The sequence below is a fragment of the Bubalus bubalis genome, chromosome 18 (assembly GCF_019923935.1).
Source record: "Bubalus bubalis isolate 160015118507 breed Murrah chromosome 18, NDDB_SH_1, whole genome shotgun sequence".
In the NCBI taxonomy this organism is placed as follows: domain Eukaryota; kingdom Metazoa; phylum Chordata; class Mammalia; order Artiodactyla; family Bovidae; genus Bubalus; species Bubalus bubalis.
Genome location: NC_059174.1, coordinates 56,853,328 through 56,876,230, shown reverse-complemented (window position 1 = coordinate 56,876,230; position 22,903 = coordinate 56,853,328). Strand labels below are relative to the sequence as shown.

The window sequence follows — 22,903 nt, the reverse complement described above, 5'->3', positions numbered from 1 at the left end:
GATAGCAAACTTCCCTTAAGTCTCACTGACCAAAAGCTGGCCATATCACTGTGAGGGAGGCTGGGAAACCAAATATCTCAGTCTGTGTCATGGAAGGTGGGCAAAGATGAAAGTGTAAACAAATAACTAAAGCATAAGCAACAATATCTGTCTCGGGGAGGAAAGGATGTGAGCCATTCTGGCTAAAGTTTGGTGTGAAAGAGGCCTTTGGAAAATAGAGACCTTGGATCTTTTTAGAAAGGTGATGGCTGGAGTCCTGGAACCTCTACATCTCTTCTGTGTCAGTGAGAATTTTCATTTCTTTTGTAATCACTAGAAATTGAAAACCTAACATGAGTTGGTTTAAACATACATGGGACTTTATTGCTTATGTAAGTGAAGGTAGGCATCAGGTAAGTTTTGATCCAGTTGCTCAAATGATGTCATCATGGACTCAGTTTCTCTAGACTTTTCACTCTGCATTCCATGGTGTTTCTATCACTCGCAGGCTCTATGTATTGTCTTCCCCACCAGTGCTATCCCCATAGACCCAAGATCTCTCCATGCGATGGAGAATAGACATCCTGCAGATCTTGACTTCATACCACTGAGCCACATTATCCCAACAGAAGAGCAGCTCTTCCCGGGAAATCCACACTGCTCTGGTGTTCGTTCTCTCATTAGTCTGGCTGGGCCATGTGCCCACCTCTGAACCAGTCACAGTGGGAAACGGGCTATGCCGAGTAGCTTCAGCCAATCAGGGGCCACCTCTGTAAATAGGTCAATTCCAAATCTACCAAAGAGAAAGGGGAGGGCAGAAGTGAAGCTGGGGAGGCACCACCAATGACCAGGAGTCTGCGCTCCACTCACCCATATGCTTACTGACGTTGACACTGGCAGGCGGAGACTTTGGAAAAAGGCGTTTATTGGTGTGGCGGTCTCAACACTCCCCATGAATCGGAACACACGGCCCCCAGGGCCCCCCCCGCCCCCCTCCCTGGCACCCCTCCCCCTCCCCTCCCTGTCCCCTGGACCCTGGGAATGGAAGACAATGTGGGATGGGGCCCCCATCTGAGGTACAGTCACTGCCCCTTGCCCCCCTGCCCCTGCTCTGCCCTCTCTCGCCCTCCCAAGCTCTGGGTGGTATAGTTTGGGGTAGGTGTTTATAAGAGGGTCTCCTGGGAGCCGGAGTTGGTAACATCTTGGTCTGGGCTGGGAACGTCTGCGTGATGCCCCTCTCTTCCCCCATTTTGTGGGATGTGGTGTGCCAGCGTGGGGTATACCTACAATCCGAGCTGAAGTTACAGCCTCGGAGCGCCTTTCTGACATAGTTGCTCATCCTCGGGGGAACCACAGCTGGTCACCGGCTACAGGACAGCTGGAGCCAGGGGGCTATTGCTGGTCACAGTCGCTGGTGTGTGTGTGTGTGTGTGTGTGTGTGTCTAAGTGTGTGTGAGGGTGGTCAGGTCAGCCTTTGGGAGGATCAGTTGGTGGAGAGGCCAGGCAGTGGTGGACCAGCAAGCTCACACTTGTGGGCCAGCCGTAGGGGCGCTGAGGGCAGCTGGCGGGCGCTGCGGGCGGCCGAAGGGAGTGGGGGCGGGCTAGGGCAAAGCACTGAGACAGGTGACAGCAGGCACCGGCCTGACAGTTGGACGGAAGCACCGATCGGCCCGGGAAAGGGCCAGAAAGTCCAGGGCGGGGAGGGACAGGGAAAGCGGGAAGGTCTCAGGCCGCTGAGCCGGTGATGGGGCCTCTGGCTCCAGGCAGGTGGTTGGTTGACAGCAGGGAGGCCCAGAGCCAAGGTGGAGATCCCGCACCTGCTCGCAGAGGTTGAGTGACAGCTTGCCAGGCAAGTCTGATGCCCCTCCCACTTCCAACCTGCCCGGGAGACAGCCTTTCAGCAGAGAGGGGAGGGGGCGGGGTGCGTGCATATACTGGGAAAGCGGGAGCCTGGAAAACCTCCCCTCACAACTTCCAGCACGAAGACCCCATACCTACCTCCAGCCAGAGGTGGGAGACAGCGGGGATGGGGGCAGTGGATGTGCGGGGGTGTCCAGGAGGGAAGAGTGCTGAGCCCCCTTCCCCACCCACCCACCCCCCCATCCATACACACACACGCACACACACTCACACGCTTATGCTCACACCCACCACACACGCACGATCCGGTTGACAGCCTGAGCTAAGAGAGGGGTGTGGGGGTGGCCAGGGGTGGGTCACAATCAGAAAGGTGAACGGTGGCGAGAATGGCTGTAGAAAGATGCATAATTTTGCGTTATCCCTCACAGTGATGGGTTCTCTATAGATCTTCCCTCCTCCTCTTCCTTTTCCTCTTCTTCCTCAGCGGCCGAGAGCTCCTCCGCCCCTCGAGACCCACGGCGCTTGCTCCCCCTGCTCCTCTCGCTCTCGGCCTCAGCCCCGCCTCGCAGGGGGACACCAGCAGCACTGGGTTCTTCCTACATCCTCCACCACAGCCAGCCCAGGGCGGAGAGGAGGGTCAGGGGCCCTGGGGGCCTCGGGGCCGAGTTTTCCAGGGATCCTGGGCCTGGGGAAAGAGAGAGGGTCAAGGGAGGAGGCCCGGAGTGGGGAGAACCCATGCGTGTGTCTCCGCGTGTCTTGTTTCTGAGGGTCTTGTCTGAGGCCGCCTCCTAAGGGCCTTTCCGGGTTTTCACTCAGGGACCCTAACCCCTCCCCACACTCTGTTTTAATCTAATCATCTGGCTCATCTCTGTCCCCCCCCCGCCCCCCCCCCCCCCCCAGCCCACCATGCTGCAAAGCTCTTTGGTAGATCTTGGCAGGGCTGGATTCTTTTGATTATTCAGGTTTCATTTCAAACGTTGCTTCCTTCAGGAAGCCTTCTCTGATGCGTTTGTCTACTGCTACTGCTAAGTCACTTCAGTCGTGTCCGACACTGTGCGACCCCATAGACAGCAGCCCACCAGGCTCCCCCATCCCTGGGATTCTCCAGGCAAGAACACTGGAATGGGTTGCCATTTCCTTCTCCAATACATGAAAGTGAAAAGTGAAAGTGAAGTCGCTCAGTCGTGTCTACTGCTACCATCCCCAATTCTATTGTTTATTTTCTTGATAGTCCTTATCGATATGTAAAATTGTTTTTTGCTTATGTATGTATTTGTTGACTTTTCATTTTATTTGTCTACTTTATTGCTTTTCTACTACTGCTACTAGCTGTATGAGTCCCTAGACAAAAGTGAAAGTGTTAGTCGCTCAGTTGTGTCCGCCTCTTTGCGACCCATGGACTGCAGCCCGCCAGGCTCCTATGTACATGGGATTTCCTGGCCAAAAACACTGGAGTGGGTAACCATTCCCTTCTCCAGGGGAATCTTCCCAACCCAGGGATCGAACCCAGGTCTCCTGCATTGCAGGCATATTCTTTATCGTCTGAGCCACCAGACCTTGCCTCTTTTGTGCCTTGCTGTGTTCCCAGCATCAAATTCCCTCCCTTAGTGGGCGCTCAATGAACCGGTCTTGGGCTCTCTCCTAAGCTCGCGGGTCAGTCGAGGGGCAGTTCTGCAGCTCCACCTCCCTGGCCATGTCCATTCAGTTCGACCCGCCCAAGCCCCGGCCCCGCCCCTTCCGCTCCTCGGGGGACGCACGCAGGAGCCGCATGGAGGCGCTAGATGTTCCCAGCCGGTTGGCTGCGCGGCACGTGTAGTTGCCGTAATGCCGGGCGCTCACGTTGGCGAAGAGAAGCATCGAGCGGGTGCGCTCCGTCTGCACCTTCAGGCCCTCGGCCGTGCCACTGCTCAGCCTGCCGGGGATCCGGGTCAGGGACCAGACCACAGGACCCTGGCCCGGGACCCCCTCCGGACAAAAAGCCCAGCCCCCTGACTATTAGACTCCCCGATTCCCTGGAGACCCTACATTCTGTTCCCCCATCCCAGCGACCCCTAGCCTCTGGTTCTAACTCCCCATGGAACTCGGGCCACTCCCACTGATGCCCCTCTCCAGGCACCCAGACCCTCAACTCCGACCTTTAGGGATTCCCCAAATCCCAGGTTTAGGATTCTGCTAAACCTCAGATCCAGTGGTCCCCTAACCCTAAAGCTTCTCCGACAAGTCTCAGCATCACCCCCACCCCAGACCTTCTTCCTGAATAGTCAGAGGAGGCCAGGCTCCAGCATTCATTATCCCAGGACCCAAATTTCCAGTAAGCCACAGCAGTTGCCCTGGGGCCCAGTGGACCCCAACACCTAGAACCCGGACACCGCCCCCACACCCTAGTTCCCAGGACCCAGAACTCTGCTCCCTCTGCCCCCTCCCCGAGTCCCGAAGGACCGAAGACCCCACCACCACGGCCCGCCCCAGTGCCATCCTCACAGTCTGTCATCCTTGTACCACTGGAAATCCGCGGGGGGCACCGCCATGGCTTCGCAGCGCAGGAGGGCGGCCCGGCCCACGGCCGTGCGGGCGCTGGTCACGTCGGTGATGGTTGGAGGATCTGGTGAAGGACAGGGTCAGCGAATTTTCCTTGCCCAGTGCGGACGAAAGGGTCTCAACCCCCAGCCCCTCCTTCCTCCTTCCTGGGAGTCCTCGAGCCCCCTCCTCTTAGACCCCTTCCTCCCGCAGACCCACCCCCTTCCTCCTCTCACACACTCTTCATCCCCAGGGACCCAGGGCCCGCCCCGCTTTCTAGCCCCGTGCGGGGGCGGGGTGGGGAGAGGGGGGGCGGCTCACAGTTGACTGTGACCAACACGCGGCGGCTGTCCGGTGCAGAGTTAACCCCGTTGTGAGTCACGCACTCGTATTCCCCAGCCTGGCCCCGCTGGATGTCGGAAATCTCCAGGATCTCGCCTTCTGAGGTGAAGCCGTCTGTGGGGGAAGGGGAGGGGAGGGGGCGGGGCCGGACACAAACACTTAACACGGGACAACACGGGCACAACACGGACAAACATCAGCGGGGCGGACAGGCGCAGGGCCTGGAGTGCCGGGGTCGGTGGGGGGTGGGGGTTGCTGGGGTGGGACAGGGAGTGAGGAGCTGGGACTTAGTAACTAGAACCCAGTGGAGAGGGTGCCAGAAGCTCCTGGGGCTCAGAAAGATCCAGAAAGCATAGACCCGGCGAGGGAGGATCCAGGATTCTGGGATCTAGCCCTTGGGGCCCAGGGAATCAGGAGCCGGTGACTGGTATCAGCAATCCAGGTATCGGGGGTCTTAGAACAGTGTGCCTGCTCAGAAGACCCTTTGGGACTCACAGCATTCGGGGATCCAGGAACTCAAGACCAGGACTGTGGGGCTCAGATGAAGCGGTAGGGGAGGATCCAGGGATCCGAGACCTAGTTATTGCATTCTGGGATTCCAAGAGATCTAGGGGCTGGCACATTTGGTCTCCCAAGACCCAGTGAGTGAGGATCCAGGGGTCTGGGAAATGGTGGTGGAAATCCAGGTAAAGGGGACAGTGCGGAATGTCTAGGATCTGGAATTTCCCATTCAGGTCCCTCTGTTTGGGGGCCGCCGTGCTTCTCAGCTCTACCTTGGGATCACTTGAAGGGCTTGTTAGGACAGACTGTGGTGGTGATGGGAGGAGGGGTGGTTCTGACTCATGCCTTTCTGGCAAGTCTCCGGGTGATGCTCCTGCTGTGAGTCTGGGGACCATACTAAGAGAACCCCTGGCCTGAGGGATCTGGCAGAGATGCAGTAATGTGAACAGGAGATGGGAACATGGGCAGGGGCCGTGGCGCTAACCTGGCTCCGGCCATCTAGTGGGTGGGGGGTCTGAGTCCAGGAGAATCCTGTGAGCTGGTGGGAAAGAGACTGGGGCTGCTAGAGTTAGGGATGGGGAGCAAGCTGGGATCTAGCAGGTGGGTGGAGGAAACAGCCCCAGCCTGGGAGGGCACGTGGGTAGGCCCTAAGGCTGTGGGGTCTGTTGGTAAAATAACAGGACCAGGTAGGAGGGGGAAATCCGGTCATGACAAGGCTTATGGGGGGATCAAAGGAGGCAGGAGTGGGAGGTTCTGGGTATCTAGCTAGGAACATGGGGAGCTTTGGGCCCAGCCTGTGGAGTGGGGGAAGGGACTTTCAGCCAGGGGTGGGGTCCTCACCTCGGAGCTGCCTCCAGGTGACCGTGGGCTCCGGCCTCCCTACAGCCAGGCAAAGCAGGTTCACGTTGCTCCCCTCATTCACTGTCACGGGCGAAGAGATATTCACGATGCGGGCAGGGACTGCAGGCCGGAGGGAAGGTCAGTGAGAGGTGCTGTGGGTTCCCAGGACCCAGGATCTAGGCCTGGTCCCTCCTCCCTCAGACCAGGAGTCCAGACCCCCAGCTCCTCCTCCCTCAGACCCAGGGGTTCAGCTGACATTCCTGTCTCTCTGTAAGAATTCCTCTGTTTCCCCTTCCCTCCGGATCTGGCTCCTTCTCCACTTGCTGGTCTTGTGTCTTCCTCACTCTTTCTCAGTCTCTCTCCACCTTCCTTCTCACGCGTTTTCTATTTTCTATCTTTGGGTCTGAATTTCTCCCTTCCCATCTCTATTTGTATTGATTAATATTATTTTCAGTTAATTTGTTTAGCTAATGCTTGTATGGTGCTTACTGAGTGTAAGCTTACCCTGTTTTAAGTATTTCACAAAAATGAACCCATGAAACCCTCACTACTTCCCTCTGGGGTCCATGCATGCTTGCTCAGTCGCTTCAGTCCTGTCTGACTCTTTGTGACCCGGTGGACTGCAGCCCGCCAGGGTCCTCTGCCCATGGGATTGTCCACGCAAGAATGCTGGAGTAGGTTGCCATGCCCTCCTCCAGGGGATCTTTCTGACCCAGGGATGGAACTCTTGGCTCCCTCATCGCAGTCGGATTCTTTACCAACTGAGCCACCAGGGAAGCGAGATGTTGCTCTGTTCATCAATTCTAACACATGGGAGTGTTCCCCGCCTCGACCCCGCCCCCTCTGAACATTTCTCCAATCAGGGTGGCCTTATGAGGACGCCAGTGTTTAACTGGCAGGTTACACTCCCACCCCGTTTCTAGCAAGCAGAATAAAGTAAAGGTGTCCCTTCCAACGGATGACTTCTTGAGTTTGATATATGACAGCGTCATCTCCGTTTTACAGATGACGAGTCTGATCGTCCGGCGCTTTGGGTGCCTCAGCCCCTGGGTGGCAGCGGCAAGGTTAGAACCGGAGGATTTGGCTCCCAGATTGGGGCTTGTCTAGAGCAGGGCTGAGCCGTCCCTGGCTTCCTGTCTCTCCACGTGCTCGCTGCCCTCCAGACTACCTCTGATGCCAGCCTCCCGCCCCCCCGCCATGGGTTTCTCCAGCCCCACCTCTCCCGCTCTGAGCATCCAGCCTCCGCACGTGCTGTTCTTTTTCCTGAAGGTCTCAGCTCAGACGTGATGTCTGGGAAACTGCCTCTCCTCGGAAAGACACCTCCAGAAAGGCAGGGCCAGCCTGCCTGGCTCATCTCTGTCCCTGGCCTGTGGAGCAGTGCCTGCACGCAGCAGGTGCTCAAGAAACAGGGCTGAGCCAATGAACTCGGGGTCTTCCTCCAAGTGCCCCCCGGCCTGCGTATCTCTCCTGCCCTGGAGGTTGTCTCTGACTTTCTCTCCCTCTGCCTGGCTGGAATCCGTGAGGGCAGGGAGTGTGTTTGTCTTCTCACGGGTGTCCCTGGGATTGACGAGGACATGAGTGTCCCCTCTCCCCAGCGCCCATCCCCGGCTCCCCCCTCCCCCGCCAGGGCCCCAGCAGAGGGCTCACCATGGACGATGAGGTAGACCTGAGTGGTGTACGGCTGGTGGCGGGTCTGGAAGGAGCAGGTGTAGAGGCCCTCGTCGCCCAGCCCCACCTGGGTGATGAGGATGGAGAACTCCTCGGGAGTGTTGGTGAGCAGCCGCACCCTCGGGTCGCTGGTCCAGCGGTCGTTGCCCGCGTATAGGATGTTGGAGCGGTTCAGCCAGGCTACTCGGGTCACATGCTCATCAATGAAGCAGCTGGAGGGGAGGATGAGGGGAGGGCAGTTCTTCTCTCCCCTACCCCCGCCTGGCCCTCCAGGGTGCCCCCTGTCAAGGGGGCTTGGAGGTGGAGAGAGGAAGGCTCGCTGCATCTCCAGTTCCCACGGCAGTCCTGGGAGGCAGCTGTGACTGTGCCCACTTTACAGGTGGGCAAACTGAGCTTCAGAGAGGGATAGTTGTGAGCCCAAGTGTACAATGGGATGACAGCTGATGGTTACTGAGTGACTTCTGTGTGTCAGAGAACCAAAAAGAGGGGGACAGACACCCCGGGGGAGAGGGACAGAGATACAGAATGACAAGGGACCCAGGAAAGCAGAGAGCTGGGGGAGGGTAACACCGGTTCTCATTAAACAGTGTGCTAAGCTAAGATCAGCATGTGTTGTTGTCATTTAGTTCCTAAGTGGTGTCTGACTTTTTCGTGACCTCATGGACTGCAGCCTGCCAGGCTCTTCCATCCATGGAATTTCCCAGGCAAGAATACTGGAGCAGGTTGCCATTCCCTTCTCCAGGGGATCTTCCAGACCCAGGCATTGAACCCGGGTCTCCTGCGTTGGCAGGTGGGTTCTTTACCACTGGGCCACCAGGGAAGCCTCCGGGGTATATGTACAGACTCTTGCATCCTCCTAACAACCTAGGTGGTGGTTGTCGTTCCTCCACCCATTTGACAGATGGGCACACTGAGGCCCAGGGTGGGGCTGGGCCCAGAGTCTGGGCCCTGATGGCCTCTGTCCCGATGATGGGGGAGGTATGGGTGGGGTCTGGGGTCAGGACAGTTCCCCACTTAAGGAGGACGAAGGGTCAGCACTTCTGTGTCCCCCTACCTGAGTGTGGCGTTGTCGCCTTCACACACCGTGTAGTTGTCGGCAGGGGAGCTGAACTCCAGGCTCTGAGACAGCAGTCCTGAGGAAGGGAGGGTAGCTCAGCTGGGCAGGACCATGCACATGTGTACACACACACACACACACACACACACACACACACACACACCCTGGCAGACACACACTTCCCACACCCACTGGCACACACATTCACTGATGTTTCCAGAGACACTCATCACAGACACACGCAACGTACCTTCCCACAAGCCCATGCTGACCCAGACAGGCTGGGACACACAAACCTACACACCTCCCGAGACACTGAGACAACACAGTCACAGCACATAAACATATGTATATGCACACAGACACACGTACATCAAAGCTCAAGCATACACTCACAGATGCTGTGTACAGATGTGTGCACATGCAGAGACACATGCACACTCATAAACACAGAAATGCACATGTGCAGATACAGACATACAAAGCTGTGCACACACATACACACACAGACATGTGTAAACATGGCACACACATACATGTTCACAGTGAACACACACACGGATTCAAGAGTACACACACACACACATATCCACATACACGGGGGCACATACACATATTCACAGACCCACAAGTACACTCATATACACAGATGTATGTACAGATGTAACAGACAGGTACACACATGTACACACATTAATTCAGAAATACATGGAAAGACAGGCTGCAGGCAGATACTCAACACTCACATGTGTGCACACAGACACCCAGACACGCAAACGCCAGCACACACACAAACACGGATGTGTGCGAATATCCTCGGACACGCATGTATCACAGACACCCGGGATGCCCTCTGGCGTGGTGTAGAGGCCCCCGTGCGCACACAAACTGCCCCGTGTGCCCTGGCCCATGCTCTGGCAGGCGCATGCCCACTCCTGCCTGCCCGCTCCCGTGCCCCGGGGCCTGGCAGAACCCCCGCCCCCACCCATTCATCTCTCCGTGGACCGTGGCCAGAGGCTGGACAGGGGCCAGGGAGCGGGGGCTGGGCACGCGGAGGCGGCGGATGGAGACAGCACCAGACCGGGGAGAGGAAGAGGCCGGGTGACCTTGGACGCCTGCGGAGGCTTGGCCCCGCTCAGGGCTGCCCTGGCCCCCACCCCGGAATGAGGAACTGATTAATCTGATGAATTAATTGCCCGCACCGCCCCGATGACTCCCGGAGGCCCTCTCCATCAGCAGCCCCTCTGGACGCGGCTGGGGCAGAGCCAGGGTGGTGGGCTCGCCAGGCCCTGGGATTTGGGGCCTGGGGCCTGCAGCCCCCACGCCCGGCTCACCCGCGCCGGAGTCTCTCTGGTCATTTGGTGAGCCCTGGAGAGAGGGAAGGGACTCGCCAGCCCTGAGCCTGGCAGAGAGGATGTGCCAGGACAGCCCTAGGAAGAGGAGGGGGCAGCCAGGGGACAGACAGACAGACACACACACAGTCACCAGGGCCCGGGAAAGAGTCAGCCCCGGGGACAGGAAACAGTCCCACCCACGACAAGCGGGTCCCGCTGAGGGACAGAAGCATACACACTTAGGCTGAGGCACACAGCCGGGGACACACCCCCGGGAGAAGGTCAGTTAGAAGAGACAGCTCTTTCCCAGAAGCACGCGGGTCGGCCACCAGCCACGACACCCTGACCAGCCCCCCAGACATAACCAGATGCACACGGTTACACACATGCAGCCCCACACACACAGGTGCAAAGTCTACACACAGTTACAGCCCTGCCCAAAGACTCTCTCTCTCTCTCACACACACACACACACAGGCTTCATCGGTCACAGTGACCTCCCAGCCTGAGGGCTACGCTCATCCCCACCCCAGACAGTCGTGCATGAAGCTACAGCCTGACACACGGACGGACGCTCTCAAATACAAAGCGACCGCCCTGGGCCAAGAGTCGGGCACATGCAGCCATGCTGTCACCTACAATCAGATCACACACAGCCATGCACACACACACACACGCACACCCCATAGATCTGTCATACTCCTGGTCACACACATCCCAGACCAAGCTTGCGCCATCTCGGCACCGTTGACATCGGGGGCCGGATGATTCTTAATGGTGGGGCCGTCCTGTGCAGTGTAGAATGTTTGAGAGCATCCCGGCTTTGACCCCCAAGATGCCAGGAGCCCCCCACCCCAACCAAAAATGCCAGCATCACCAGATGCCTCCTGGGAGCCAAAATCACCCTGCCCTCCCTGCAACCCCCAACTTCCCCAGCCCTCTGACAGCAACTGTCCCAGGTTCAAGGAGGCCCACCCCAGGGCAGGGGTTGAAGAAGGAGCTGTCCAAGGTGCCCCCAAAGCCTCAGGGTAGAACCAAGGGCTCCTGAGCTCAGCCTCGGGCCCTGGGGTAGGGTGCGGACCTCACAGAAGAGGGCAGGATCTTAATCACATGTCCCAGGAGACAGAGAAACAGACAGACAGACAGACAGACAGACGAACACACACTGTTTACCAGAGGGATCTTTCCAACACTCAGAGCAGCCTCCAGGACGAAGTCCCCGCCCCTCAGCCTGGCATCTAGGGCCCTGACATCTGTCTCCTGCCTCCTCTCCCCTAGTGCAACCCAACCCCACATTCCCCATTTTTCTTCCCCCTCTCTCCCTCCCACTATTCCCCATCAAAATGCTTCTCCTTCTCCAGGCACCTGGTATATGGGGCCTCTCGGAGGAGAGATGGCCCATCCGAGCCCACACAGCCTCTCGCTCTTTTCCCAGGGCTCTGTGGATCAGAGGCGTCTGCCTCCCCCACCTGCTCCTCCAGGGCAGGGCCCAGCTCAGACCATCTGTGTCCCCAGCACGCCCAGCTGGGCCCTGGCTGAGGGCAGTCTCGGGAGATGAGTGATGAAGTTATCTCAAGTGGGTCTTGGATGCCTGGTCTGTGTGTCTATAAATTTGGATGTCTGCCTGTCGGTCTCTTCCAGTTCCCAGACTCCAGGCTCAGGAGGACCCTGTGTGCTGTGTGACTTTGGGTAAGTCCCTTCCCCTCTCTGGGTGTCAGTAAATGGAGGAGAGGGTCAGGTTAGCCATCCCACAACCCTGTCTGTTGCTGGGCCCGGCCCCACCATCTGTCTGAGTCCCAGTCACCATCCCTCCCTCTTAGTCTCAATCACCTGGACTGTCTCGGTCTGCTTTCCTCACCAGATGGGAGCCTCTCAGGGTGGGGCCTGGGTCTCCTCACCTGCAGCATCACCCTACCCACAGTCTGACCCATAGGCGGCCTCAGACATGTTTAATAGCTAAATAAACAAGCTAATGCATATGAGGTCCCCTCTGTAGGAATTCTGCTTGGAAAACGCTGAATCCTTACTCTTTCTCATCCTCTTTTGTTTTCCCGAAATGCCTGCAGTACCTCCCTTAGAGCTCAGATCACACTGTGGTGACTGTCTGTGTCTCTCTCCCCTAACAGATTATAAGTTTCTTGAGGGCAGAGCCTGAGTCTGACTCAGGTTTGTGTCCCCAGGATCTCCCAGCACCAGGCCTGGTCTGGAAGGCCTTGGGAAAAATTTGCTGAATGAGTGAATGTAAATGGATGCCTGCAACATGCTGTGCCAACTTTTGAACTCCTATGCATTCTTCAAAACCCCAGCTCAAATGCCCCTCCTCCAGAAGTACTTCCCTGACTGTACAAGGTGGACAGTTCCCAGCTGTCTCTACTGAGTACCCTCTGATTCAGCTGTGACAGCATCCAGGTGTGTTTTCCCTTCCTGACCAGGAGTTCTCTGAAGGCCTGAAACTTGGTTGTGTCCCCCGAGTTGGACTTAGAGAACTGTTGGTAGGGGGGCTGGATATCTCTAGAGATTGGATTAAAAAGCCCTGAGGAGCCTCGGCTGATAGATCAAATGTCTGTCCCATCATTTCCTGACTGAGTGACCCCCGGCCAGTCTGAGCCTCAGTTTCCTCAACAGTAGAAAGGAGAAAAATGGTATTTCTTCCCTCAGCAGGCTTTTTGTCAGGGATTCCATGAGAACATGCAAGCAAAATGTTTAACTCAGCACTTAGCAGGCAGAAATGCTTGCTGCTCTTAACAGCACCTTCTTTTTAAATAAACATCTATTGTTATCACAGGTTTGGTGTTGGTCCCCTGGGGGTGGGGAAAGGGCAGGGCGGGTCTGGGTTGTAGGTTGCTCTATGCCCAGCACCCACCCCTGAGTCCGGGACTCAGTATCTGTTCTGCTACTACTAAGCATGCATAACCAGCCTGCTAAATGAATGGACTGGGGAGCCTGGCTGCCTAGGTTCAAATCCCAGCTGCACCACCGAGCTGCACAAGTTACTTCCTACACCAGGGACTCAGTTTTCCCACTTCTAAATGGGGCCCATCAGGGACCATCATCATGCCTCACTCACTGGCTTGAGGGGGAGAGGATGAAAGAAGGTCACCCAAGCAGGCTCCTGCTAGTTAAGCGCCTGCAAACAGCTCTACTTGTGTTGGCTGGTGGGATGGTTATGGGGCAGGAAGCAGCCTGGTGGTGGATCCAATTGTGATGGGAGGGACCCTGTGGGTCTCTGCCATTCCAGACGACTCTCATATGCTGTGCTATGCTGTGCTAGGTCGCTTCAGTCATGTCCAACTCTTTGAAACCCTAGGGACTGTAGCCTGCCAGGCTTCTCTGTCCATGGGATTCTTCAGGCAAGAATAATGGAGTGGATAGCCATGTCTTCCTCCAGGGAATCTTCCCAAACCAGGGATTGAACCAGTGTCTCTTAAGTCTCCCACACTGCCAGGTGGGTTCTTTACCCACTGAGCCACCTGGGAAGCCCAAGAAAAGGCTAGTCTAACTGCCACTGCAGAGCCCCCAGACCCCTCTCCCTCTTGGCTGACCTCCCAAATCCTCCTTATCACTGATGTCTGTATGCTGAGCCTAGAGCCCTGGAACTTTCCATGTGCTGGCCATTCCTTTCCACTGGTCCCTTGTGGCTCAGCTGGTAAAGAATCCGCCTGCGATGCAGGAGACCTGCGTTCGAACCCTGGGTTGGGAAGATTCCCTGGAGAAGGGAAAAGCTATCCACTCCAGTATTCTGGCCTGGAGAATTCCACGGACTGTATAGTCCATGGGGTCGCAAAGAGTCAGACACGACTGAGAGACTTTCACTTTCACTTTCCCACTGCAGGGCCTTTGCTTCTGCTGTTCCCAGGGGATCTTTCCAAGGCTGACTCCTCCCCTCCTTTCAGTCTGACCTCCACTCAGCTGCTCAGATGTTACCTGAGCTCCCAAGGCCAACTCGCCTGCCTGCCGAGTCATTCTCATTTCCTCTGTGCTCATCACTCTCGAAAATCACCTGTTTACTTTCTAGGTTTGGTTTTAGTTGGTGGATCTCTCTCCATCCCACTAGGATGTAAGCTCCAGGAGGTCAGGGACTCCACTGCTGTGTTTATAGATCCCCAGTGTTTAGAACAGTGACTGTGTACCTAGTAAATATGTGTTAAATGAGCTAACAAGGCAGCGCCCACAGTCTAGACAAACTAGGTGCTTGGGGGACCCCCTAGAGAAGGGTCCCTATGCCTGAGTTCACCCTTCCCCTGCTTCATGTAATATGGCAAAGGAACCACCCCTAAATCATCAGCTGCAGCTACTTTTCTAAGTGGATGTGTGTTGGCATAAAGAATTTAGAGGGGAAAAAAGTAAAGACAGAGCAATATTTACAGATGCCAGGGAGGTAGAGTTGAGTGGAAAAAAGCCAGTTGCAGAGAAATGGCTTTACTTTGTTTCTATCTTGGGAGAAACATCAACAAACTAACCAATCCTTTACAGACACTGAACTCTGCCTGTCTGACTGTGCAAGTGAGTGGCTACTGGGGAGGCTGAGGACCCTGGCTCTCTCTTGAGACTGGAACATGGGGGCGGGACATGGCGGGGTTTGCTTTTATGCATTCTTGTAGTGGATAGTTCAATCCTATGCTCTCCTCCCGTAATCTGGAAACCATCAAATGAATAAAAGAGAGGAGGAAATGCAATCTGGTGTGACTTCCACCGGCTTTTTCCCAGCCTCAGCCGTCAAGCGGTGGTGGGTAGGTGGGGCTGTCTTTCCAACCCTCTAATCCTGTCTCAGCTCACCCACCAGCCACTCTGCCCTCTGTCCCTCTGGTCACAGTCCTCTGGTAGGGGACAAACGGCCCAGAGGTGGGAATGCACTTGACCTAGGTCACAGACCATCTCCTGGTTCCACCAAGCTCCCAGCCCCGCACGTGTGAACAACAGTGATTTCTAGGGTTCTGAAGAGTCAAAGTAGAAGGCAAGTGGGAAGTGATCTTGAGAGTAAAGGAAGAGAGAGAGGAAAATGGAGAGGTGAAGGGAGAAGGCCAGAGACATTTCAAAGGACAAGGAGGAGAATGAGTGACCCGGGGTGGGACATGAGTTCCCAGAAGTGGATGAGGATCAAGGCACCGTGTGAGGGGCTGGAAAGAGACAGACAGACACACACGGGGTGTGACGGGGACAAGCAGTTCCAGAGGCCGAACGGGCCAGGTATGGAATTATGCTGAACCCAGCAGCGATGGAGAGCCGGCGACCCAGCCACGGAGACCAAAGGGATGTCATCCCGAGCCAGGGAGCCTCTGGAAATGGCCGAGACGTGAGAGAGATCGAGAGAGACAAGCGACAGAGACAGAGAGACACAGACAGGCAGGCAGAAAGTCAGACAGGGATTCAGACGGGCCAGGTGGGAGGGGCACCCAGACGCTTTGCACCAGGGAGGGGGTGATCACCCCCGCCCCCGGCCCCGCCCGCCAGCATCCCGTGTGACTCTGGCTGTCTGCAGGTGCGGCTCTGGGTCGGACCCGGGTGACGGTGTTTATGTGGCTGTGCCTGACCTGCGTTGTGTGGGTAGGAAGCTGAGAGCCGCTGTCTCGCGGCTGTCTCGCGGAGACTGTCGGGGGTTCTAGGATGTTCCCGACTGTGTGTCCCTGCCTCTGTGATTCTGGGTCAGGGCAGGGCCTGGGGGTGATTCTTCAGAAGCACTAAATGAACCCCGGCCCCTGCCTCCAGCCTCCTAGCTCTCCCCTCCCCTCCTTAGGGGGTCATCTCTTGGACCACCCCCAGGTCGCCTGCTTGCTGGGAGATACAAGGTCCAGCCATACATCTTCTAAACAGAGACTGCCAAGTTCACCAACCCCCAGCCTCTCCCCTACCATTCTTCCCTTCCAGCTCTACAAAAGACCAGCCCCCAGCTCCCCCCTCAACTAGGAAGACTGATATTAACCCTTTGACCCCGGGTTAACCCTTCCCTTCCCGCGGTCCTCAGTCACCCTCTGTCCTGCCCCGAACCCAAATATTCAGCCAGGGCTTTCCACATCTGGAGTCCCCAGCCCAGCACCCCAACTTCTTGGATCTTCAGCCCCATCTCCCCTTACACATAAATACAACCCTCCACATACTAACACTTTCTCCCAACCTAGACGACCCAGCTGGGGAATTTCAGTCCCTTCGCAGCTGAGAGCCCAGCCCCACCCCCTTCTTTTGCCGCCCCGGGACGGAGGTCTCTGGACACCCCTGCCCCCATCTCTTACTGACCCTGGGAATCTGGGAAGACATCATCCCCCCAAACTTCCCCCAGAAACGCCAACCCCAGCCCGCAGGCCGGGACCCCCGGGGGACCCTCCCAGGCAGAGATGAAGACCCCCGACGGGGCATCCCTCTGCCTAATCCCCACCAACTCAGTTCAGAGATCCTGCCCGGGGACCCTTACTTAGCGTCAGATCCCCCCCCCCCCCCCCCCCCCCCCACGATCCCGAGCCGCAGACTCCCGCCCCCAGGCCGGGACCAGGTGTCCGCGACCCTCTCACCGACCCGGAGAAGCAGACCTCCGCCCCTAGGCCCAGGCTCGGGCCCCAGGACGCGGACCCCTGCCCCCGGGCATGCAGCCAGACGTCCGAGGACCCCTCTCCCAGCCAGAGGATGCTGCCCCCGCCCCCCCAGGCCCAGACCTCGGCGTCCGGGGGCCTCCTCCTCCCCGCCCGGAGATGCTCTGTCCCCCGCCCCCAATCCCCGCCCGGGACCCTGGAGTCCCGGCCGAGCCCCCCGCCCCCGGCGCTGCGGTACCTCGGCTGATGACGGCCAGGCCGGCCAGGGCGGCGGCGGCGAGAAGCCGGAGCCGGGCCCCGGGCGCAGGGGGGGGCATCGCGGCAGCGGCGGCGCGAAGGGGGAGGGGAAAGGGGGGGCCGGTCCGGGGCGCGCGAGGCCTGGGGGGAGAGGGGGAAGGGGGAGGGGGACCCCGCCTGCGGCTGCACCGGCCCGGGGGGCGGCGGGGGCGGGGGGAGGGGGCTGGGGGGGCGCGACGAGGCGGCCGGAGCTGCTGCAGACCCGGGGAGGGGGCGGCGCTGACGGGCAGGAAAGCCGACCAATCAGGGCAGGCGGGGGGCCGGGGAGGCGGGGCCGAGGGGGGGCGCTTGTTGGAGGGAGAGGCCTTTGTTACTGCGGCCCGGCCCCTACCCCCTCCCGCCCCGGCCGTCCCCGCGGCTTCCCCGCCTCGGATCCCTAGGACCCCGGGCCGGGACACTGTCCCTGGAGGCTACCTTCCTCCTGCTTCAGGCCCCAGCCTCCTTCTCCCGCAGACCCAGAAATCCCGGCCCCCCGGACCCTGGAGATTGGTCCCCCGGTCCTCGCTGCCCCCAAACCCAGGAACCAGAGTCCCCAGGGCCCTCCCGCACCCAGACGCAGGAATCCTGGTCCCCAGCCTCCTTCTCCCCTAGCCCCAGGAGTCCGGGCTCCCAGCACCCCTAGACCCTGGAGTCTGGTTCCCCAGTCTTCACTGCCCCCCAGAGCCAGGAACCAGAGCCCCCCAACCCCCTCCCCAACCCAGACCCAGAAATCCTGGCCCCCAGCCCCAGGAGTGCCAGCACCCAACCCCTCCAGACCCAGGAGTCTGCTCCCCCAGTCTCCCCTCCCCTAGACCCAGGAACCAGAGTCCCCAGTGCCCTCCCCAACCCAGACCCAGGAATCCTGGTTCCCCAGCCCCCTTCTCTCCTAGCCCCTCAGCAGTCCGGGATCCCAGGCCACTCAGACCCTGGAATCTGGTCCCCTAGTCCTCAGGGCCCCCAGACCCAGGAATTGGACTCCCTGTCCCCGTCTTCTTGTGGGACAGAGTTCTGCTTCTCTGTCTACTTTCAAGAATAACAGTGACTCTGGGGTGAAATTTCCTTTGGTTCCCCGCCCTTCTCCCCATCCCTCATCCCCAGGATAACAAGGGAATGGGGACAGACTGGGGGACCTGATCTTGGGAGGTGGTGATTCAGGGTTTAGGGATGAAAAAGCCCCACTGCTCATTTTTTCACTTGCTTGGCTGTATGACCTTGGACCAGTCCCTTCTCTTCCCAGAATCTCGGTGTCTTCCCTGTGAGATGGAATCATCTCTATATCTCAAGGTTACTGAGAAGAACAAGAGCAACCCTGGGAGGGTGCCAGCTCTCCCTGGCGCCCCAACAGCCTATAGTTGGTGCTTTCCTCCTGGTTCCACTATGCGTCCATTTACTAGGTGCAGTCCTCTGGATGAGGACTGCCAGATGAGGTGTCCCGGTCCCTGTCCTCCCGGTCCCTGTCCTCCCTACAGGCTCTGAGGCAAGAGAACCACCCCTGAGCCTACTGCCTGTCTGGGGCACTTGGAGGCAGGAGTTACTGAAGTCACCCTCTAGAGGCTATTTTACCGCAAAAGCAGGAAAAGTGAAAGTGTAAGTCACTTAGTCGTGTCCATTCCCTTGCGATCCATGGATTGTAGCCCACCAGGCTCCTCTGCCTATGAAGTTCTCCAGGGAAGAATACTGGAGTGGGTTGCCATTCTCTTCTCTGGGGAACCTTCCAATCCTCTATTCCTCCCTGATCCCTCCACATCCAATCTGTTTACAGGAGCAGTTGGCTCGGCCTCCAAAATGGATCTCTGCTGTGTCCTCTTCTCCCCACTCTGCCCTGCTCTGAGCTGTCACCTCTCCCCTGGATGGCTGCTCTGACGGCAGCAGCCAATGCCCCGCTCTCCTGGCCTCCACCTCTGTCTCCACCCTCAGATCAACGAGCACAGAACACACACACCGCCTGATGCTACTGCCCTGCCTCACTCGCTCACTCAGCTCCAGCTGCTCTGCCATTCATTCTGCTGCTTGAACAAGTCCAACCATCTCCTACCAACCCCAGGGCCTTTGCACTTGCTGCTTCCTCTGCTGAAAGGCTCTTCTCATCAAATTGGCACAAGACTCTTTCTTATCGTTCAGGTCTCACCCTTAAGAAGCCTTGGTTGATCCTGCTATCCAAAGTAACCCCTGCTCCCAATGCAACCACTCTCTGCCCCACCAGTTTTGTTTTTCTCCCTGGCCTTTGCCATTCCTTTATGTCGTGTGTTCACTTGTTTATTTCCAGTCACTTCCCTTCCCCACTCCCGTCTCCCAGTTCCAGAATGTAAGCTTTGCTAAGGCAGGGTTTTGTGGTTTTGTTTGTTTCATTGAGGTATAGTTGATTTACAATATTATATTAGTTTCAAGTGTACAACATAGTGATTCAAAGTTTTTATAGATTATACTCCATTTAAAGTTATAAAATATTGGTTATATTCCCTGTGCTGAATAATATAATCTTGCTGCTTATTTCTGTTATACACAGTAGTTTATATCTCTTAATCCTCCACCCCTATCCTCCACCTCCCCTCTTCCCTCCCCTACTTCCCACAAGAAACCACTAGAGAACCACTTGTTCTCTATATCTGTGAGTCTGTTTCAGTTTTGTTATATTCATCTGTTTGTTTTATTTTTTAGGCTTCATATATAAGTGATAACATAAAGTATTTGTCTTTCTCTGTCTGACTTATTTCACTAAGTGCAATACCCTCCAGGTCCATCCATGTTGTTGCAATAGGCAAAATTTCATTCTTTCTTTATGGTTGAGTAGTATTCATATATATATATATATATATCTGGTTCTATCTTTACTTTTTTGAGGCACCTCCAAACTGTTTTCCATGGTGGCTGACCCAGTTTACATTCCCCCCCAATACTGTGAAAGGGTTCTGTTTTCTCCACACCCTCTTCAGCATTTATTATTTGTAGATTTTTAAAAAAATGATGGTCATTCTGACTACTGACTTTTATTATTATTCATGGAGTGTCACTCTTGTGCTAGGGGTTTCACAATTAAGATGTGAAGCTCCCTAAAGATGATGCTTAGAAGGCCCAGGGATATGGAAGATGCTCCATTTCAGCCCTAACAAGCAAAATAAAAATTATGATGGCCTCAGGTATCACCTTTTCATCCATCAAATGGGCAAAGTTCAAAGGACCCAGGAACGCACCAGGTTGGCGATGACAGTTGTTGACAAGAGTGAAATCAGTCCCCTTTCTATGGAGGGCAAGTTGGCATTACCCTTGAAAGCTATGTCCACAACCCTTGACCTTGAAAGTCCACATCCAGAATTTTCTCCTGCAAAAGTACTCTTGTAAAAGCCCCACAGCTAAGGGACTGGATCATCAATGTAGTGTTGTCTGCAGTGCTCAGAGGACAAACTAAATCCTCCATGAGAGACTGATTTGATACATTACTGCATTGGTGCGCAGCTGTTAAAAGACTGAGGTTGATGACACAGAAAAGGGAAGGGAAACAAAGTACATGATGCAAAAATATATCACACACAAGTTTGTATGTCCATCCTATTCCTCTAGAATAGGCTTTTTTTAAGTTTTTTTTTTTTTTAATGTGGATCATTTTAAAAAAGTCTTTATTGAATTTGTTACAATATTACTTCTGTTGGTTTTTATGTTTTGTTTTTTTGGGCCATGAGGCATGTAGGATTTTAGCTCCCTGACCAGGGATCAAACCTGAGTCCCCTGCATGGGAAGAAGTTTTAACCACTGGTCTACCAGGGAGGAAGTCCCTAGAATATAGACTGTCTTAATCTTAGTATCACTGATATTTGGGGGCTGGGTGAGTCTTCGTGGTGGGGGCCTCCCTGTGTGTTTCAGGGTAGTGAGCAGCATGTAGGGACTCCACCCTCTAGATGTGGGTAACATGCCTTCTGCTGAAGTCATGACAACCCAGAGAAGGGTAACCTGGCTCCCAGTTGAGATCCATCCTCTGGGAGGAAACACCAGGCACCAGAACAGCGTTTGTCTATGGCGGGGGCAAGGGTGGACAGGGTTGAGGGCGGGGCTGCACTCCAGATGAGGAGAAGGGACCCTGATGGGGTCTGCTCCCAGGGCAGCCAGGAGAAGGCAGGTGCCCCTCGGGCTGTGAGCCCCTGGGAAGGACCCTCCCCTTTTCTGAACCTGAGCATCCTCATCCTCAAGGATAAGGGTGGGGGACCAGCTCCCGTCTCACAAGACCGCTGTGTGATGGCAGGGAGGCTGCTGAACCTCTCTGGTCCGCAGTTCACTTCTCTGGGAAAGGGGCGCAGTGACTTGGGCACAGGGCTGCTGGGTTGAATGAATGACGGCTGAGGGTGTGGAAGGCACTCCGCCCTGGCCAGTTTCATTGTCACAGTTGCTGCCCTCACCTCCTGAAGGGACAGAGGAGGTTCATGCAAACCTGCCTCCCCGTGTTCTCTTTCTCTCCCTCTGGGCATCTCCCCTTCATCCTTCTGTCTCTGGTTCATGTCCCTGTCTCCTCCTCCTTGTCCTCCTCTACCACGGTCACCATCGGCTCTCCCTCTCCTCCTCCCCTTCTGTCTCTCCCTCACTGTTTCTCAGTCCTTCCTTCTGCCACTCATCTAGCAAATGTTTTCCCAAGCCCCCTGGGTGCCACACTCTGTGCTGAGCACTGCAGGGACCTGGAGATGAGACAGGCCTCTCCCAGTCCAGACGGGGACCCAAATCAACCCAGGGCGTGGGGTGGGGGCAGGGCAGGGCATGGCTGGGGCTCAGAGGTGGGCACTGAACAGCCTGCACCACCAAGACCCATTATCCCTCAGAGGAAGATGCTCTAGTCCCCGTCTGGGCTGACTCACCTGCATTTCCTGCACTCCCAGCTGGCCTCAGGACAGGTGTGCAGTGAAGGGTTAACTCAACAGGCCTGAGTTGTCCAAATCCTGCCCACCCCGAACAGAGGACTGGCTCTTCATTGGCTCCTGGGAGGGAACCTCTAAGCCCTTGGAATGTCTGGATAGGAGTGTCTTTGTTTATCTGGGGGCCTTAGGCCACACCAGATAGTCTGTGTTAACAGTGTGATTTATGGAGGACACCTTGGGTCATGTGCTATCAGCTTGACCTCCTGGGAAGGGTGGTGATGCTGGAAACTAAGGGCTACATAACCAACCTCCAATAAAACCCTGGACATCAAGGCTCAGGTGAGCCCCTGGTTGATGACAATCTGTGCGTGTTATTACATATTGCTGCTGGGAGATCACACAGACTCCCAACTCTGCTGGGACAGGACCACTGGGGGCTACTGCCTCTTTGGGACTCTGCCTTGTGTGCTTTTTTTCCTGTGGTTAGTTTTAATCTCTATCTTTTGGCTGCAATAAACCATAGCTATGAGTATAACAGCTTTGCCAAATCCTTTCAGTGAATCTTGAAACCCAGTGAACATCAGCGAATGTCTGCTCAGAAGGTGGTGAGCGGTAGGCTCCTGGGGGCCCTCTTCGTGGCCCCCAACCCCATGAACTTCATGACTACACTTCAAGCTTCTAATTTTTTTTTTTTTTTTTAACATTTATTTGGCTGCTCAGGGTCTTAGTTGCAGCATGTGGGACCTAGTTTACTGACCGGGAACTGAACCTGGTCCTCCCTGCATTGGGAGCGTGGAGTCCTAGCCACTGGACCACCAGAGCAATCCAAGCACTTGATTCTCATCCTGGTTCAGAGAGGCTGTGCCTGGCCCCATGGCACGCAGCGTGGGATTGGAGCCCTGTCTGTCTGACCCCTTAGCATCCTCTAGTGTCTCTCCCTTGACTCTGGAGGAAGAGGTCCACCTTGTAACCTCTTCTTGGAAGATGATCCACTTTCTAACCTTGTCTTGATTCATGGAGCTGCTACACCCCTCCTCACCATGCCACCCACCCATGGGAACATCCCACTTTTCCTGAACTTATCTCCATGTCTCCACAATGCCCTAACTGGTGGGGTATGGGGTCTGTGAAGTCCAACTCAAGGGTGTTGCCATGTGTGTTCTTACAATG

The 22,903-nt window shown here is 56.1% G+C and overlaps 1 protein-coding gene across 1 annotated transcript; it reads right to left on the bottom strand.

Moving 5' to 3' along the window:
* Window positions 1–2,001: 2,001 nt before the first annotated feature.
* Window positions 2,002–16,995, bottom strand: IGLON5 (IgLON family member 5). Its single transcript, XM_025270079.2, has 8 exons — window positions 16,858–16,995; window positions 8,762–8,840; window positions 7,687–7,919; window positions 6,040–6,159; window positions 4,678–4,812; window positions 4,321–4,441; window positions 3,597–3,751; window positions 2,002–2,524 (listed from the first exon to the last, which is right to left on the bottom strand). Exons 1-8 carry the CDS (start codon window positions 16,934–16,936, stop codon window positions 2,436–2,438), a joined length of 1,011 nt encoding a protein of 336 aa, XP_025125864.1. The 5' UTR covers window positions 16,937–16,995; the 3' UTR covers window positions 2,002–2,435.
* Between the last annotated feature and the right edge of the window lie 5,908 nt (window positions 16,996–22,903).

Bases quoted from the DNA above. Each gene is read 5' to 3' on its own strand.
- IGLON5 (XM_025270079.2), bottom strand. From the start codon at position 16,936: ATGCCCCCCCCTGCGCCCGGGGCCCGGCTCCGGCTTCTCGCCGCCGCC. The intron at 6,160-7,686 runs GTGAGCCCTCTG...TCCGGCCTGCAG, and splicing joins GGTCTACCTCATCGTCCATG to TCCCTGCCCGCATCGTGAAT. The intron at 2,525-3,596 runs GTGCGTCCCCCG...CTCTTTCCCCAG, and splicing joins CGCCTCCATGCGGCTCCTGC to GCCCAGGATCCCTGGAAAAC.